We start from the raw sequence: 19,643 nt of genomic DNA, 5'->3' as shown, positions 1-19,643 counted from the left end.
AAGGCCCTTCCTAATTAGGCCCGAGCACGCCAACGGCTGGGTCTCGCGTGTCTAGGAATATGCGCTTCAGTATCAAGTCTCCCAATCCGAATTTCCTGTTCCGAACCTTTTTATTGAAATATCGAGTAGCTCGCTGATGGTATGCTGCATTTTTAGATGAGCCTCGTCCCGTGTTTCTTCAATCATTCTAGACTTACTTCAAGCTGGGATTGGTTCGAGGTTTGGTCAAAATCATGGCTACGAATAGTGGGTACTTCAACCTCGATTGGTAGCATAGCCTCGCATCCATATGCTAGAGAAAAGAGTATACGTCTTGTTGAAGTGAGAGCTGTTGTCCGATATCCCCACAAAACTTGTGGTAACTCCTCAGGCCATTTTCCCTTAGCTTCTTCCAATTTCTTCTTCATGTAACTCTTCAGGATTTTATTCACAGCTTTGACTTGGCCATACGCTTGGGGATGAGCCACAGAGGAGAAGCTCTTTATTATCCCATTTTTCTCACAAAAAATGGTAAATAATTCACTATTGAACTGAGTACCATTATCCAATACTATCTTCCTTGGCATTCCATATCGGCAGATTATATATTTTACCACAAAGTCCAAAAATTTATTTGAGGTAATTGTTGCTAGAGGTTCGGCCTCGGTCCACTTCGTAAAATAATCTACCGCGACTACTGCGTACTTAACTCCACCTTTGCCAGCTGGCAATGAGCCTATGAGGTCAATTCCCCAGACCGCAAATGGCCATGGGGAGGTCATCATAGTTAGCTCGGAAGGTGGAGCTCGTGGGACTGTAGTGAACCGTTGACACTTATCGCTTTTCTTGACGTAATCAAATGAGTCTACTTTGATAGAGGGCCAAAAGTATCCTTGACGTATAATTTTCTTTGATAAGCTATGCCCCCCAGTGTGGTCCCCATAGAATCCCTCATGTATCTCTTCTAGGATCTTTTTGGCCTCGGGTGGAGTCACACATCAGAGTAGTGGCATAGAGCATCCTCTCCGATATAGCTTTCCTTCCACAATAGTGTATCTGGGGATCTGATACATCAGTTTTCGAGCCTTGTTTTTTTTTTTCTGCTGGGAGAATGTCGGTTTCAAGGTACTCAACTATTGGGGTCATCCATGTTGGCTCAGAGTCGATCATGCAGACATCTTCCTGTTTTAGCTCGCTAATACTGGGTGTCGACAGACACTCGATTGGCACAACATTCAACTCATCGACCTCGGTAGATTTGGCGAGCCTGGCTAGGGCATCTTCATTCGAATTTTGCTCTTGGGGAACCTGCTCTATTGTGTAGAACTCGAAATGTTCGAGTACTATTTTTTCTTTTTCTAAGTATGCAACCATCTTTGTTCCGCGAGCCTGGTATTCCCCTAAAATTTGGTTGGCCACCAACTGCGAGTCACTATAACAATGTATCGCTTTAGCCTTGAGTTCCTTGGATATTTGAAGTCCTGCCAATAGAGCTTCGTATTCAGCCTCATTGTTAGATGCTTCAAAGTCAAATCTCAAGGCGGAGTGAAATCGGCTTCCAGTTGGAGTGATCAATATGATTCCTGCCCCCGATCCATTTTCGTTGGAAGACCCATCGACATAAAGTTTCCACAGCTCGCGAGCTGGGGTTATAACTTCGTTGTCAGTCATTCCAGTACATTCTACTATGAAGTTTTCCAGGGCCTGTCCTCTTATGGTCTTCCTTGAGTGATAAGTGATCTTGAATTGTCCGAGCTCAACAGCCCATCTTAATAATCGCCCCGAGGCTTCTGGCTTTGATAAGACTTGTCGTAGTGGTTGGTCAGTCAGCACATGGATGGGGTGTGCTTGAAAATAAGGTCGGAGCTTTCGAGATGAGTGAATTAGGCTGAGAGCCAATTTCTCCATTAAGGGGTATCTCGATTCTGCCCCCAGTAACCTTTTGCTGACATAGTATACTGGCTTTTGTACCTTCTGGTCTTCTCGGACGAGTACGGCGCCGATGGCGTGCTCAGTTGTAGCGAGATATAGGTACAAAATTTCTCCTGTGATAGGTTTTGCCAAGATAGGAGGCTCCGCGAGGTGCTTCTTGAGCTCCTGAAATGCGAGCTCGCATTTCTCTGTCCACTCGAATTTTTTTCCCCCTCTCAACAGGTTGAAAAATGGAAGACATCGGTTTGTAGATTTCGAGATCAACATACTTAATGTCGCCATCCATCCAGTCAAACTCTGGACATCTTTATGCTTTTGAGGTGAGGGCATGTCAATTAACGCCTGGATCTTGTCAGGATTAGCCTCTATTACCCGTGCGTTCACAATGAAACCCAGGAACTTCCCCGACGATACTCCAAAAGAGCATTTTTGGGGGTTGAGCTTCATGTTGTACTTTCGTTGCACGACGAAGCATTCTTTGAGGTCGTCCACATGGTTATTGTTATGTTTAGATTTGACCAACATATCATCAACATAAAATTCCATGTTATTACATATCTGTTCGGAGAACATCATGTTTACGAGTCGTTGGTACGTGGCTCCAGCATTCTTGAGCCCGAACAGCATGACGTTGTAGCAGTATAGTCCTTTATCTGTCACAAAACTCGTATACTCTTGGTCCGGGGAATGCATGACAATCTGGTTATATCCAGAATAAGCGTCCATGAACGACATAAGTCCATGCCCGGATGTGGCATCTACGAGCTGGTAGATCCGAGGTAGGGGAAAGCAGTCCTTAGGACATGCTTTATTGAGGTTTGAGTAGTCGATACAAGTCTGTCATGTTACGTTAGGCTTTGGAACTAGGACCGGGTTGGCGATCTAATCAGGGTAGAAGGCGTCTCGTATGAATCGATTCGCCTTTAGCCTATTGACCTCTTCCTTCAGGGCTTTCTTCCTGTCATCGTCCAAAAGTCTTCCTTTTTGTTGCTTTGGGGGGAAGCTCTTGTCAATGTTGAGGGCATGGCTTATCACATTCGAGCTTATACCCACCATGTCCGAATGTGTCCATGCGAAGACGTCCTGGTTCTTCCTCAGGAAGCAGATTAATTGCTACTTTGTTTCCTCTGACAGGTTTTTCCCTACCTTCAAAGTTTTCGGGGGATCGAACTCTTCGAGCTTGATTTCTTCGAGTTCTTCTAGCGGCTCGAGATCATCCCTTTCTTCTACTCTTGGATCAATCTCTTCGTCTATTTCGAAGACTGTGCCATCCTTATTTTGAATTATGACAAGTGTTTGTGCACTGGTCTGCTTCTTTCTTCTTATGGAAATGTTATAGCATTCCCTTCCTGCGAGCTGGTCCCCTTTCAGAGTCCTGATGCCACTAGAAGTCGGGAACTTGATGGCCAGATGCCTTACAGATGTAACTGCCCCCAGCCTTACTAGGGCGGGTCTTCCGAGCAGTACGTTGTAGGCCGATGGAAGATCCACTACTACAAACTCCATCATCTTGGTTATCGAGACTGGGAAGTCACGCAAGGTTACGGGGAGTTCGATGGACTCTATACAGGCAATCGCTTCTCCTAAAAAGCCATACAACGTTGTTGCACAGGCCTTTAGGTCGCGAAGCACGAGTCCCTTATTTTCTAAGGTGGCCTTGTAGAGGATATTTATTGAGCTTTCGTTATCAACCATGAATCGGTGTACCCTCTTGTTCGCAAGCTGAAGGGTGATGACCAGCGGGTCGTTGTGAGGAAACTGTACATGAGACGCATCGTCCTCAGTAAAGGTTATGGGTTGAGATTCAATTCTTTGCTGCTTTGGAGCTCTGGGTTCGGGTTCGTAGGGAGACCCATCACCAGTTTTCAGTTCATTCACATATCGTTTCTGGGCGTTCTTACTCGATCTTGCAATATGTGGTCCCCCCGAAATGGTTATGACATTTTCTCCATCGATCGGAGGGGGTCGTTCGTCCTCCCTTGCTCGGGATTTATTATTCTGAGCAGGTGGTGCTGCTGCTGCCCTCTAGCTGTTGGAAGCCTGATTTGGGGTTTTGGTTCCTAACATATTGTCTGAAATATCCTCTCGAGATCAATCCTTCAATCTCGTCTTTTAATTGCCTGCATTCATCGGTTGCATGTCCAATATCTTTATGAAATCTGCAGTACTTGTTGGAGTCTCTTTTCGCCTTTTGGTTCCTCATGGGGTTAGGCCGTCTGAAAAGGATCTGGTTTTCATTAGCCAGGTAGATATTCTCGCGAGACTCATTGAGCTCGGTATACACTTTGTATACAGAGAAATATCTGTCTCCTTTCTTCTTCTTTCCCCCTTCCACCTCGGGATTATTCCATTCATTCTTCTTCCTTTTAGAAGGGTTGTCCCCAGGGGGTTTTGAGGTCGTAGGATCTGCCAAGGTCGAGGTAGAGTTTATGTTTGTTGTTGTAGTTATGGGCTGAGAGGTCATATTCAGTGCTGACCTCGCCTCTTCTACATTCACAAATCTCTAAGCTGGTTGATTGAACTCGGTTAGGGACCTTACGGGCTTCCTCTGCATATCCTCCCAAAGAGGACTTCCATGCATTACTTCAGCTTGGACAACCATTAAATGGCCACTGTCATCGACGCCGCGAGCTCGGGCGACTTCCAAATTAAACCTCGTGAGGTAACTTTTCAGTGATTCATTCGTCTGTTGTCGAAAATTGGTAAAGGTAGACGCCTCGGGCCTAATGTCGACCATAGCCTTGAACTGTTTCTTGAAATCTCTTGATAATTGATCCCAAGAAGTAATCTAATGTCTCTTATACTTCTCAAACTAGTTCTTCGCTGGTACCGTGAGCGAGGCTGGGAACAACATACATTTGAGCTCGTAGCCCACATTACTGGCTCGCATGACCATGTTGAATGTGCTTAAATGACTGTGCGGATCCGAATTCCCATCAAATGGTGGGACATGGGGAATTTTGAATACCTGAGGAAACGGGGTGCTAGAAATATGCGAGGCGAAGGGCTCGAGTTCTTCATCGAACTCTTCGTCCCGTTCCCTACCTCGTTCATTTTGTAAGAGCCTGAATGCTCTTTCAAACTATTCAATCTTTTCTTGGACTGGATCTACGGGGGGTCTGACTTAAAGCAGTGGGAATTGGTTATTGTTGATTACAACTCTAGTTTCGCGCCTCGGTACAGGGTTCTTGCACCCATTGAGATGATCCCTCATATCTGGGTTCGATGGATTATCATTCCCCTGGTTATGGTCCAGGTGTTCTCGTAAATCTGGGTGATTTCTTCGATTCCCAGTGTTTCTACATTCTTGGTCATATATACTGACTGATCTAGAGTTTCCCGAGCCTTCATTGACATGGCTCGTTGCATGGTTTTCTTCGAGACGGGTTTCTTGCCTGTCTCAATAGTGTGAGACTGAGACATTTGGCTTCTCGTGGGTTGGGGACCCCTACGTTCCCTAGTAGTCTCCCCATTTCCATGCCTTCGCCCAACTCGCCTTTCCTTATCACCATGGGTCGTTTGTGTGTTCCTCCGAGTTGGTGAGGGATACCTTATTGGCGATGGTGGGTGCCTTATTGGTGATGGTGGCTGCCATCCATTATGGGGCCTAGAAGGTTCTGAGTTCTCTCGACCAGGTTCTGCAACATTCTGTGCGGTACCAGGATTTTGGGTCCGAGCCTCCGAGGGGGCTTGATTATTCCATACTCTGGCTGGTGCCTCTGCAGTTGGGTTGGCAAGACCTCCAACCCAGTTACTTCTCCGGGTTCTCGGGGGAGCAGGCTGTTCTGCTGGCGGCGGAGGTTGCTCCGCTCTTCGGGTGGCAGCATTTTTGCGTGGCCCCCCTCGAGGCCTACGTGGCGGAACATGAACGTCCCGCGGAGGTAGAGCCTGATCCTCTAGTAGAGGTGGGGCCTGAGTCGCATGCGCCTTAGCAGCTAGTCTAGCTAGCTCTTCATTGCGCTTCTTGGCCTCTGCCAACTGGTTTCGCAATTGATAATTTTTGAGCTCCACTATCGGGACATATAGTTCAAGATTGTAGTACATGTCCTCGTTGTCCCTGGGGGCTGGTGGTCCCCGAGAGTCGGATGAACCACTCCTCTCATCAGGGTCCGAGTTCACCATGGGCTGCTTTCCAGGGCGTCGGGGGTAGTCAGCTTCATCTAAAATTTCCTCCTCGGGAACATTGGGATCATTTGCTACCATTGTTTATTCGGGAGGTTCTTTGACTGAACATACTCACGCACGTACTGTTTAACAGCTCTTAACAAAAGCACCAAACTGTCGACGCCATTTCTCATCAACTTAAATAGTAGACCACTTAAACAATAAAATACTAGAGCAAATGAATAAAGAGGAAAACAAGATGATTTTTACGTGGTTCAGCAATTAACTTTGCCTAGTCCATGAGTCTATATTATTAAGACTTGGGGAGTTTTTTGGAAACTTTTCAAAGAAAAGTTGCCCAGAGTGTTCTCTCCCCAAATCAGAAAAAGGGTCCTCCACGAATGGTGTTTCCTTCTCTATTTATAGGGAAGGTTGCAGAATTCATTCCCACATATTTCAGGAAGATATTCTGTAAATCAATTAACATAATGCTATTAAATGCATTATCTCCTACATACACAGAAACGTCCCATGAAGATCGGGAACATATAACAGATTAAATGATATCCCTTAAATATTGGGATTGAACAGCAATAAACATGTTCACACGTAATGGGTCATCCTAGATGATTCATCAAATCTTCGATATCAGCAGTTGGCATTGAGTCTGTCGAGACTATGATTCAATCATGAGCTCGCCACCCAACTTCGCGCTATGCTCAGGACAAGTAGATGCTGATGAAGTTGTCGCATCCGAGCTTGCAGTTTCTGAGCTCGAGCTATCTCGCCTGAAGGAAATCGGTGATAAATATATTTAAGTGTCATGCTGTTGCGAATTCAGAACATATTCGAGGCTACACACCCTCAAACTTTCGAGGTTGGTATTTACAACAAAGCAGTCTGATTGAAGGATCATATGAGAACCATGCATATTTCGAGCTCACACCTGACGAGCCCAGTTTTTGGGGTCATAACTCCTTATCTCGAAATCTGGGTGTAACAACCCTAACTGTCATCGCATGGGTCAGGAGTGGTCTATAAAAAGGCCCAACGTGCTTAAACTTGGAGTAGTTGGCCTCTGCATCCTTAGTAAAGAAATAGTTGTCGGCATATCTAAATGCCTTGCTATTTCAAGAGATCTCTTCCAAGAAGGTGTTGGTACCCTTGCTCATATAATGGTGGAAGTGGAAATACCCTGAGTTGCACTGACAAGGGTTTGTCTTCAAGTCAAACAAGTAGTGGATCTCATGAGGCACTGGAGCAACCCATTTTCTGTGGTGATATATAATGTACAATGCAGATAAGACCAAGATTGCATTAAGAGCCAGTTGAGAAGGACTAATACCAAAATACTCTACAACACTACAGAAGTATGGTTGAAGAGGAAGTAGGGTGCCAGACTAAATGGTAGAACCTATCTAAGCACACATACACAGAGGGTGGTCCTCAGCTCTGTCATCTGGACTAGGGATAGTAATAGACATGCCAGAGAGGTCAAAGGTCTTCCTTAACTTCTTTACCTTTTCTTCAGTCATGTCAGAAGCCGCCCCCTTGAACCAAAAAACCTCATAATCAGTAGGGCAAGGCTTCTCAATCGGTTTCCATATGATTTCACTTGTGAAGGTGGCCCTAGAATTTGATGAATTGAACTCCTTTTGTCGTCTCTTCTTCTGCTGCGCAGTTGGAGAGACCGTCTTGCTCTTAGAAGGAGGGTGAACCACCTTAGGCTTAAACCTGTGAATAGAATGCTCCCGAGAATGAGTAGCATAACAATGAGAACCCTCGGTATGTTCTTACTGAGAAGAAGATTGATGGGAAAACCGACTAGTATCTTGGTGCAAAGGGCGTTGCTATGAGTCTCGCTGACCTAACCTATCCCGCTGAGAAGAATGACTCCGCTGAAGTGTGCCTTGGGAGCCGCGGGGCGTACTATGCTGAGAAGAAATCTGAGAAGAGCTAGGCGAGGAGCCCTGAGTGATGTGCCTGGAAATATGAGGATCGTCTTCAGAGGGTTGCCGAGTCGTCTGTTTTACTCTCGCCATTGGACAGTACCTTTTCAAGAAATCTTCCTCACTAAACAAATATAAAGCAGAGCGAGGGAGCATCCTTTTCACCCTTTTCAAGAACTCCTAGGGAGTACGCTCACTTACTGACTTGTCTGATGAAGCCAATAGCTAGGGACATATCGATGAACTAAGGAGTAAAATTCTATATAGGGGGTCGACCTAGTGAGCCTAAGCCTAGGCCGACCACCATCAAATTATGAAGCATGAAAAATGGGGAATAGGTGGTCGGCCTACCACCTTAGGCTGACCATCCTAAGGATGCAAGCCTCAGAAAAATGCCAGAGGACTATTCAAGTCTCCAGAAAAAGTAATTTTTACAGTACAAGGAAGACCCCCCAGGAAATCAGTTAAGATGTGGAAAAAATTAGTTTTAGGGTCCTGAGTGGTCGGCTTATGCTTGGGCCGACCACCCTGGATCCCTGAAAATCATCCAAGGGGAGGTATTCGGCCCATGAAGCTCTAGGGGTGGTCGTCCCTAACCCTAGTTCTAGGCCTGGGAATCGCCTAAGGAAAGGGAAGGGAAACCCTGGAGGTACTCAGCCCATGAGGTGTACACTACTCAGCCCATAAAGCTCCATGGGTGCTCGGCCTGTTCCTAGACCTTGAAATCACACAAGGAGAAGCCCTGAAGGTGCTTGGCCCAAACCCTGTTCCTAGACCTGGAAATCGCACAAGGAGAAGCCCTGAAGGTACTCAGTCCCGACCCTGATCCTAACCCTGGAAATCGCAGGTGCTAGGGTTTGGAGCCCCAGAAATCGCCATGACTAATGAGGTGGTCAGCCTAGGGTCTTACATCCCTGGAAATTGCCCATCCTAGGGTTTATAACCTTGGAAATCGCCCAGACTAAGGAATTTTACAAAAAAATCTTGATGCAAGTATGTCAATTATTTTGGATCAAAATACAACAGAATAAGAAGATTCAGACAAAAATTCCTCAAAAATTCAAAGTGTTTCTTATAAATCTAAGCACATTTAAATTAAATGGTGTGAGGATTAGAAAAAAGTACTTACAAAAGATCTGAGTTTGATGGGGAACTGGAGAAATCAGGCTTGAAATTTGTTTGGAAGTGGCGAATAGAACAAGAATGAAGAGAGATGACCTACTTATAACCTCTCAGGCAGACAAGATATTTTTTGGAATTCAAATTTTCTTGAAAAATATCTGGTATGGTTAAAATTTCAAATTCCTTTAAAAATATCTATATTTTTAGGAATTTAAAATTCCTTGAAAAATATTTATATTTGTAGGAAATCAAATTCCTTGAAAAACTATCTTATATTTTTAGGAATTAAAATTCCTTGAAAAATATTTTGTATTTTTAGGAATTAATATCCTTGAAAAATATATTATATTTTTAGGACTTTAAATTTTTTTGAAAAATATGTTATATTTTTAGGATTTCAAATTTCCTTGAAAAATATATTAGATTTTAGGATATTAATTTTCCTTGAAAAACCTAATTATTTTTAGAAATTACTAATTATCCTTGAAAAATTCATGCTGAGCAAATCATCGATAGTTAAAAAAGTACTATGTAATGTCCCGATGGACTTGACTATTTAAGTACTGCTACGATATGTTTCTTAGGCTAGGTTCAAGTTTACCGTAATGTTGAAAACATTACAATAAACTTGGGGGGAAAATGTTATCCCTAAAAAATACGAGGATGACGTGGCGAATGAGAATGTGGCACGTGACATAAAAAATCAGGGAAAAACAACGAAGTATTGAGAAAAGACCGACATGCAAAAAAGATAGGTCTAGGACCTATAGGGAACTCGACCAAGCCTAAATTCCCTAGGGGTGGTCGGCCTAACCCCTATCCTTAGGGGTTATCGGCCCAAGAAGGCCCAAGAGCCCGAGGGGTGGTCGGCCCCAGTTTGTCCAAGGACCCCTAAGCGTGGTCGGCCTGACCCCAATCCCTAGGGTGGTCGGCCTGACATGCTCAAGAACCACTTGGGTGGTCGGCCTAAACCCTCAAGTACACTTCACTCAGAAATACTCACTCTCGTTCAAACTGAGATCAACAGGCCTAGCACCCAGAGGATCAACATGTCCAACACCCAGAAGGTCACAGGCCCAACACTCAAGCTCTGGTCATCGGGCCTAGCACCTAAATCTCATATACCAACAGAGACTTAACATTTTTCCCAGAGGTTTCTATCTTGCATTATCCACCACGATCTAGAGAAACAACGAGAAGACCCACGATCTCATAATCATGGGGAGGTGGGCACGTATCTCCACTACCTTATAATCGTGTACCAAACCACAATCTCAGTATTCTTGTCATGTAACAGCCCTTGGGTACTATAAATAAAGGACCCATGACTTCATTTCAAAGGATCTTTTTTTTCTTTCTTTCTGGAATTTGGGGAGAAAAATCTTTCTGACGAGTGAACTCATTAGTTCGTACTTGTAATTGTTGAGTAATTCAATACTAAAGACTAAGTGGATAAAGTTATTACTGTTCATGAGAATAGGGTTGAACCACAATAAAATTCCTGTGTGTTTATTTAAGATAATCGTACTCTGTTGTTTATTCTATTTATTTCATTCAAAATATGTCGTATACTGTACATATGACTGTTGGCCGATTTCACAGGTCAACACCTTGAATATGGGAACTATCAAGTCTCGTCCATTTTCGGGCAATATTGAAGATATTTACGAAAATGTCACTATCGTACAAACTAGACATCAACATGTCCACCAGCTTGCACCCTCTCGTGCGCTTCTGACTAAACACTCACCTAGCTTGTAATTCACTCAAGATCGATATGTTATTGGACACCCTAAGGTGCATTATAGCAATGTTGAATTTAAAATTATTTAAAGACTAGAGATTTAAGAATTTTAAAACTTAGCTATTTTTACCACATTCATAATGTCAACCTAATTTTGAATGTGATGATAGATGAGAAATTTTTAACATATATATAGACTCATTTGAGAGACAAAATGAAACATAGATTTCCTTCACATAAAAATAGTGCACAAGCCTTGATTTTTCATTAATCTATTATATTGAAGGATTTAGAAATACAATATTGTACTTGAGTGTACATACCAAGCTTTCTCATACATCTCAAAAACATATAATTATTTATATTATATTTTTACACATTTCGTGTATAGCTTGTATTGAATTCCATCTACAATTCATTCTTTGGTTGCTGTAAAATAATTTATACATCAACAATGTGATTTACATATTACTATAAGACAGTATTTAGTTTATATGCAATCTTATCTTCATTTAGCTTGCGTCAAACAATATCCTCGCCAGTCTTCAAGGATTAATTTGTAGATGGCAATGGAACCAAATTACGATACTCAGCCAAAGCCCAATTAGGAAAGATATTCCTATACGCTGCATAATGCAACATGCAGTTCCTCATAAAAACACCCATAAGTTCCTGTCATATGTAAAATACAATCAAGAATGAGTAAACATTAAAACCACAATGTGTTGCCGAGTAACTTGATCGTAGAGCATATACATGAGTCAACCATATCATCTTTGAATCATTATAATTTTTCATAAGACAACCCTTTTAGACATAAATTACAATACAAAGGTTAATTATAGTACCTGTTGGGGGAAATCACCATCTGCTAATTGGGAATTGATTAACAATTTTGCAGCACGATGGATAGGAGTGGGATCTCTTTCAGCCTATATATACAAATTATATATAGAAAAAAGTTTAGTAACTTATTGAAGGCACTTGAAAACTATGAGAAAAGAAGTTAGGCATAAAAAAACCAAGACCATTTCAGTACAAACCTGTCTGCCATGAATTAACCCCATTAGTCCTAAAGCAGTTTGCACCAAGTTAGAGTGGTCGCCTTCAAAAGGTGTGTAGACCTTGTTTGTGCAAGAAGTGTAGCTCTCTGCCCATCCACCATCTTCTCTTTGAGTTTCGAGTAAAAACTCAACACCTCTGCGAACAGCTTCGCAGTTGCCATAGTGTCTTCCTGCAGCCTCTAATCCTCTAATAGCAAACCATGTGCCATAGACAAAGCAAATTCCCCAATTTCCATACCAAGAGCCATCAGGCATTTGTGTGTCTTCAAGGTAATTAGCAGCATTGGTGATGAAATTATCAACCTCTTTCTTTCTATGGCCAGGATGTAATTTTCTGAACAGATTTAATGCCTGGATTGAAGAAGAGGTACACTCTATGTACCTGCATATACATATACATACACATAACTTAGCCCCAATTTTTCATTTTTGTTAATTCATTTTCTTGCATGTGTATACATTTTGATAATTCGTGTATGATTATTTTACTTACTCATATTCAATAACAAGGTCTTCAAGAAACTCCACAGGGTTGAGCCACTGAATAAAAAAATAAAAAAAAGTAATCAATTGTTTGCCATCTAGTTCATGTATGTTATACATTAATACTAATTATTCTTAGTACATATAATGATGAAGATTGATAAATTAATATATGATTATAATATTTTTAAAACAATAATTTACCTCCAACCATTTTGGAGCTCCTGTTGGCTCCCAAGCTGAAACACCGCCATTTGGACTCTGTTCGTTTTGTTAAAATAAAGATGTAATTGTCAATATTGAGCTCGTTCATTAATACCACTTACTATACATAATACATTAAAATTACTACTGAGTCTGTCTCATACCTGTAATGACATTATGACATTAACAGCATCATACATGTGCTCTGCTTCCATTGGCTCGCCCACAAGGTTCGACGGCATCATTTCTAACAGAAGGCAACACTGAAATATTTGCAACAAGTTTGTGTTAATAATAAGTTATCACTTTATAAATTGATATGATATTATAATTACATAGACTTAAAGATTATAGCTAGTTACCTTTAAACCTTCAGCAGTACAATCAGAAACTTGCCAACCATGATCTCGATCAGAGAAAGTCCATGCTCCTTTGGAAACATGTCGAAAATGGTCTAAATAGTTAGGAAGATTCTCTCTTACTTGAGACATCTTTAAAAACTGATGTGCTTTCTTTAGTACAGGTGCAATTTCAGCATTTATATTTCCAGCGAGTAGTGCTTGAACAGCGAGACTACAGTCCCATGATTGGCTACCAAAACTCTGCATATATTGTTTAATATAATCAGTCGCTATATATATATATATATAAAACATCATTAATGATAATTAAGTATAAATTGAATTAAAGCTTAATATTAACATGAACTAACTTGCATAGTGATGCCATCCTCCGCTACCCATAAATAATCATCAACTCTCGGAATATGCTTCTTGAAAGCTTCTCCGTTGGGATCTTCGGCCCAACAAGCAAGCATCATTAATGGCTACAATACAAATACAAAAATAAAAATAAAATAATGAGTTTATGTGCTATACAATATATTTTTTTCCTTAAAAGTATGTTGTATATATAGTTTACTTACCTTCTCAACACATCCAATCGTGATATATCGACTATTTTCATCCTCATAATGAATGTGCTCCATGGCCTTTTGAACTGCTTTTTCTCTTATTTTATTAAAAGGCCAAGTATTAATGATAGGCTCAGCAAGATAGTACACACCATCCCATAAGAGACGTTGTACTTTACCATGGGGATAGTAGTTATCCTCCTGTATTAACCATAATTTCAAATTAAAGTCATGTTGCTTTTGTTAAAATATATATGCATAAAATATTCCATTGGATTATGTGGAAAGTATTATATATTAGAACACTTGTACATAAACATATACAAATAAAAACCAAAGAGTGAATTAATTAATCTTATTACCTTAGCACATGTGTGACGCATTTTGCTCCATTTAATATTTTTGTAGGGAAGGATATGAATTTCTTCCCTTAGTTGCTCAATGAGAGGTGTAATTTCACCGACAAACTTTCTTCCATAAAAGTACGACATAGGCATGAAGGTCAAGCGACAATAACAAAACATTTTGGCTGTTGATGCAAATTAAATTATTAAAAGTGTGTTAGAATGTTCTAATTAGATGTCTTTTAGTCAAAAACATATTTAATAGTAGTACGTAAATCATATATATATATATATATTAGATAAAACAAGCCCAATTATTACATGGATGAAGAGGAACGACAGATGGATAAAACCAAAATTCTGGGGGCATTGGGTTGCATCCATCCCATTCATACACACCAAGTATCTGCAATTAAAAATATATTAATGCATAAGAAATTTTATATGTATATATATAGATAGCTATATAGATAGATAGATATAAAAGCATAGAAAAATGACATACTGCCATCCAAGTCTTTCCCCAAGAGCCTGAGCCAACAGCACCACCGTGGTCATGAATCCATTTTCGAGCTCTAGAACATGCATTGTCAAGACCACCATCAGGGCCTTCTCCAAGAATGCGCATGGCGAGGTAGTTAAGGACAGTACACATCATCATGCTTGGGCCCTCAATGTGCAATCCCCACCCTCCATCCTCATTCTGATGACAATACATGTACCATAACATTTCCCTCTTGTGATGTTCATTGAATACTTTGTCCAAATGTCCCGAAATATACATGCAAAACACCTACACATTTTCATTTGTGAGTAATTATTATTCTTCTAAAAAGATGATTATGACTAAGAATCACATTATTGTGCATTTGAAATTAAATCAATGATTTTTTGACTTACTAATGGTGGAATGTAGAACATGACACCAGCATTTTCAGCTGGCCAATGACCGTGAGGCGTCTGCAATGCTGACCAAAAGTTGATGGACCTTCTCATGGCTGCGTCTGCTTTCTCATATGTGATCTCTTCATCATGCTCCACCTTCACTTGCGGAATTGTTTGTTTGAATTTATTCTCCCTTAGCATCTACGCATCAATATTCTTATAAATCATCTTTTTTTCAACCATTATATATCCATAGATAACTTACTAAGACTATTTAAAACAAATTAGTAGAAAACATGAGATTGTTATATTTTTTTCATAAACAAAATTTTATGGTAAATATAGAGTTTTTTTTTGTAACCAAAGTTTACAAATTTGTAACTAAAGTTTACAAATTTTATAACAAGTATTAACAAATTGTTACAAACTGTTACCCACATTTTTATAATTTTTGTAAAATTCTTTATTTTTCAATTTTTTTTTAAATTTACAAAGTGCTATCATTAAAAATATCATCTTTACTTACTTAGCAGATCATTGTTAATGTTATCCCATTTTCCTAAATATCATGCTACATATTAATTATATAGATTTATTTTATAAAATAACTCAATCGTGAAAGTATGTGCCCATAATATTAGGAGAATATCAGAAGAGAGAGATCTTGAATGATGCGCAATATACCAGGCATTCTACCCTTGTCGAATCGAAACCAAGCTAATTATAACTTTCAAATAAGACAAAATGGATCATAACTAAAAATATTTATATATACATAACGTAGCAAGTAAATGATGATATTTTAATAATAGTTCAAAGAAGGCACGTTGAACCTAATAAGTTTTTTTAAAGCAGAACCACGAGCTTGACGGAGCAAGCTATGGTGGCGAAGAAGGGACAAAGTGTTGGGGCGGGATGGTTGAAGAAGACGGGAAGGAAAAAAAAAAGAAGAAAGAAAAAAATAAAGAAAAGAAGTGTCGGGAAGGTTGCAGAAGAAGAGAAAAAAATAATTAGTTGGATTTTTTACGAGTTAGATTATTTTTTATTTTGTTTTTATTTTTATCATTTAAAATTTATTTTTAATTAATAATTTTTTTAAAATTTATGATGTGAACAAATAATAAAATGACACGTGCCATCTTAATTAGTTCTATTTTGTATTGAAGGGAGCTGCTAGTTAGGAAAGTAAGAAAAACCTAACTTTAGGTATTTTAAAGGACCGAAAAAAAATTAGGAATAAAATTGAAAATATGAACCTTTTATTCCGCAAATACCCTCAAATTAAGTATAGATGTTCAAAATTGGAAGCATGCATGGATGCATAAAATCTCATCAATGATAAGCTTGATAATTATATAATTAAGTTAGTCAAGCAAGTCGTCTCTCTGGACTAAATAGTCCAGATATATATATATATATTTTAATTCTAGTACACATCGACTGAACTCTAGAATCTATACCTCACCTGAAGCAAAATACTTTAAATGGTTTATATTTTTTTACATTGTGTTTTGTCTCATTATTTTTTTGAATTTTGTGGTTTAATAAATTATTTTTTGGACTCTATATTTTATAAAATGGTTAAAATAGAATCATAAACTCAATTTTGATAAAAAAAAATTGAATATAACAATATATTTTTTAAGCAAAATGATTTTATTTTGTTCTGAATTGTTAGTTCAGTAAATTATTTGTGATTTTAGTAGAGAAATTATTAACCAAAATCAAATTTAGGGTTCTATTTTAATTATTTTATAAAATATAAAATTAAAAAAATAATTTATTAAAATACAAAATCCAAACAAATAATAAAATAAAAAAAAAATCCAACTTTCTTTAAACACCATATATATTGTAGCTGTGCCCTAGCTAGCTTTTCATCGAACATGTACCGAAAAGTTAATTATATATCGAAAAAATGAATAAAAAATTCTACAGTAATTAATTAGTCTCCGAACCAAATTAATTTTCACTATGATACGGGAAAATCATAATTTTTTTTAATTTTATCGTGACAATAAATTGCTATTTTGTTTTTACAAATAGAAGAAAAAAGATCATATCTCTGATCGTATATATTCATTCAAGACTGAATATATCACCCACATAATGTGTTGCGCCCACTTTTGAGTATATTTAATTCGTGGCGGTGCTGAATATATCACCCCATTTATATGTGGTCGGTACAACAAACTTTCAATATATACATATAAATATATATATTAATGTATATTTATTTAGTTTTATTTAAAAAATTTGTTAATTATTTTTATTAAATTTATATTAATGTCATATAAATTTTAAATAAATATTTTATTTTACTTAAATAATTTATTTATTTTTGTTTAAGTTTATTTTTGTTCTAGTTTTTGAATTTGAGAGTAACAACAAAAAATTATATATTATATGTTTAATGTAATATTAAATATCATATGTGAATTTTAAATTTAAGTTTCTTACTAGTTTTAAAAAAAAATTAATTTGTTGCTAATTAACAGTAAATTATATTATATATTTAATATGATATTATCCTAATAAGTAAGTTTAATTTTAATTAATTTTATTTAAGTTATAAAACGTATGATTTTATTATTTTTAAATAATAATCATTGAAAAATATCTAAAAAATATCATATTTTAATTTGTTTAATTATTTATTATTTTTAAATAATTATCATTGTAAAATATCTCAAAAATATCATATTTTAATTAATTTAATTATTTATTATTTATAAATAATTATCATTATAAAAATATCAAAAATATCATATTTTAATTTTTGTAATTATTTATTTTATTTTATTTAAGTTTAAGTGTTCACAAACTACCATTAAATATAAGAATATTCTGTTAAATATAAGAATATTCTGTTAAAGTTAACATTAAAAAAATAAAAATTGTTAAAAACAATAATTTTTGTTACCTACACACTTATTATATAGAAGATATATATTAGTGAGAATAGAGCATGCAAGGATGTTTCAACAATTTTTATTTTGTGATAATATAAAGCCATTGAAATGCATAATATAAAGATAATACATAATATTAAAATACATCTCAAAGGAAGATCTATTATTAAAAAATATATTAATATAATAAAAAAATATATTTATCTAGCCACAAAAAGATATAACAAAATATCAAAAGGGGAAAAATGGAAACCACAAAGAATTATGAATGAGATAAAAAAAATGGAACAAGAAATGATTAGTATTAATAGAGAAGGTTAGAGAAATTTAAGATAAATAATTATATATATTATTTATTAATTAATTTTAACATTTAAATAGTAAAAATTTGCATAAAAAAAGTTAATTAAAGGACAAAAAAGGACTATGGCATGATATATATATATAAATTTTGTTAGTGAATGACAAAACAAAAGATATAACTACTAATTATTATAAAAACATAATACATAATACATCATTATTTCGTTGTATAAGAAAAAGACAAAAAAAGGACATCATTGGTAATATGATGAAAAGTTCTTCCAATTTTTCACTCCGTAAGGGTATATCACCACTTAGTATATAGTATATATATTTAATTTTAGTGTAACTATATCAAACAAGACAGTAAATAAAAAAAAAAGACCAAAACTTATATTAAATTTTAATAGTGATTAGAAAATTATTTAATAAAAAACAAATGAGTAGTTTTAAACTTTTATTTAAATTTTAGATTTATGATTGTCAAGAGTGTCTATTTTACAGTTTTGCTTTCAATTAAATTTTGTGTAAATATAAATTAAAAATGAGAGAGTGATTAGTATTATTTTTTTTAAGAAAAAACTCATAGTAAATAATCTAATTTAGTTAAAAACAGAAGGGAAAATTTCGTTATTATATCATGTATATATATTAGTTTTCTGGAGAAAATAATAAATATTAACTCAAAAGGCCGAAATAGAATGTATGAAGGTCGAAATGTTTTAATTATAAATATATAAAAAAGTATGGATGTATGTATGTATGTATGTATGTATGTATGTATATATACCTGAAATCTCCAGATGAGATCACTGCAGGGAGTGACCTTGTAACGATTTTTGTAGAAATTTTGACGAGCTTCATCGACTTGGGCTCGCTCTTCGGGGGTCCCTGCGTCTGGATCAAACTCAAATATTTGTCTTCCCAGAAAATTGTTTGTGCTATACAAATAAGGGTCTTCAGCTCCACTTCCATACTTGATTTTCCACATTATATAATTGTTTTAAAAGCAATACGATTCAATCTTAAAAAGCTGGCTGTATTTCTCGATCTTTAATTAATTCCAAACCAAACAGAAGAATAAAACTGAAAGAAATAAAAGGAGGAGGAAGAGAGAAAAAGTAGTCTCTGGTTTGAAGAGGAAATTAGGAGAGTGAGAGAAGCAGCGTTAACTGCGATAATGATATTCGATTCTCTTTTGGCTGAAAATAAACTTTGCAGGCTTCACCTTTTATAAGTCGAGAGTATATATTTATATGACGTTCTTATATAATCTATTCCAGTATGCATATATTAATTTATTTATTATTTTTTTGACATTTGGGGAGGAGATGTGTATGCATTTATCTTTATAGTGTATTTTAGAATTTTATATAATAATTAGGTTTGAGGCCGACCTATCAATATTTGTGACGTGCATCAGCAATTAACCTCCAACTTCCTAACTTATACAAATGGTAGTCCATATAATAATATATACAATAAAAGACTCGTGTTATTCTTTTCGTTTTTTTATTTTTCTAATTGAGTCTCTGAATTAAATAAAAATCACATATATATAGGGCTGGCTACGGGGCAGCACCGGTGCAACTAGTTTTTGGTATTGATTTCTTTTCCAATTTTTGTATATAAGGTTATAGTTGTAGTCATTTAATATATCATATATCATGTAAATTTTAAAATTTTTTTGAATAATTTATAATAT

The 19,643-nt window shown here is 36.9% G+C and overlaps 1 protein-coding gene across 1 annotated transcript; it reads right to left on the bottom strand.

Moving 5' to 3' along the window:
- Window positions 1-11,073: 11,073 nt before the first annotated feature.
- On the bottom strand, window positions 11,074-19,200 carry LOC133822586 (beta-amyrin synthase-like). The gene is made up of 14 exons (XM_062254965.1): window positions 18,729-19,200; window positions 14,739-14,924; window positions 14,344-14,631; window positions 14,160-14,244; window positions 13,857-14,023; window positions 13,507-13,695; window positions 13,294-13,407; window positions 12,944-13,183; window positions 12,746-12,844; window positions 12,582-12,638; window positions 12,388-12,434; window positions 11,874-12,276; window positions 11,679-11,762; window positions 11,074-11,502 (listed from the first exon to the last, which is right to left on the bottom strand). Exons 1-14 carry the CDS (start codon window positions 18,927-18,929, stop codon window positions 11,383-11,385), a joined length of 2,280 nt encoding a protein of 759 aa, XP_062110949.1. The 5' UTR covers window positions 18,930-19,200; the 3' UTR covers window positions 11,074-11,382.
- Between the last annotated feature and the right edge of the window lie 443 nt (window positions 19,201-19,643).

The sequence above is a fragment of the Humulus lupulus genome, chromosome 3, assembly GCF_963169125.1.
Source record: "Humulus lupulus chromosome 3, drHumLupu1.1, whole genome shotgun sequence".
NCBI classification, from domain to species: Eukaryota; Viridiplantae; Streptophyta; class Magnoliopsida; order Rosales; family Cannabaceae; genus Humulus; species Humulus lupulus.
Note: the sequence above shows the minus strand (reverse complement) of the source record. Positions and strands in the feature narration are given on the sequence as shown.

Coding starts and splice junctions, on each gene's coding strand:
- LOC133822586 (XM_062254965.1), bottom strand. CDS start 18,929: ATGTGGAAAATCAAGTATGGAAGTGGAGCTGAAGACCCTTATTTGTAT. Junction 14,024..14,159: donor TGTCGTTCCTCTTCATCCAT/GTAATAATTGGG, acceptor TTGCATCAACAG/CCAAAATGTTTTGTTATTGT. Junction 13,408..13,506: donor CGATTGGATGTGTTGAGAAG/GTAAGTAAACTA, acceptor TTTGTATTGTAG/CCATTAATGATGCTTGCTTG.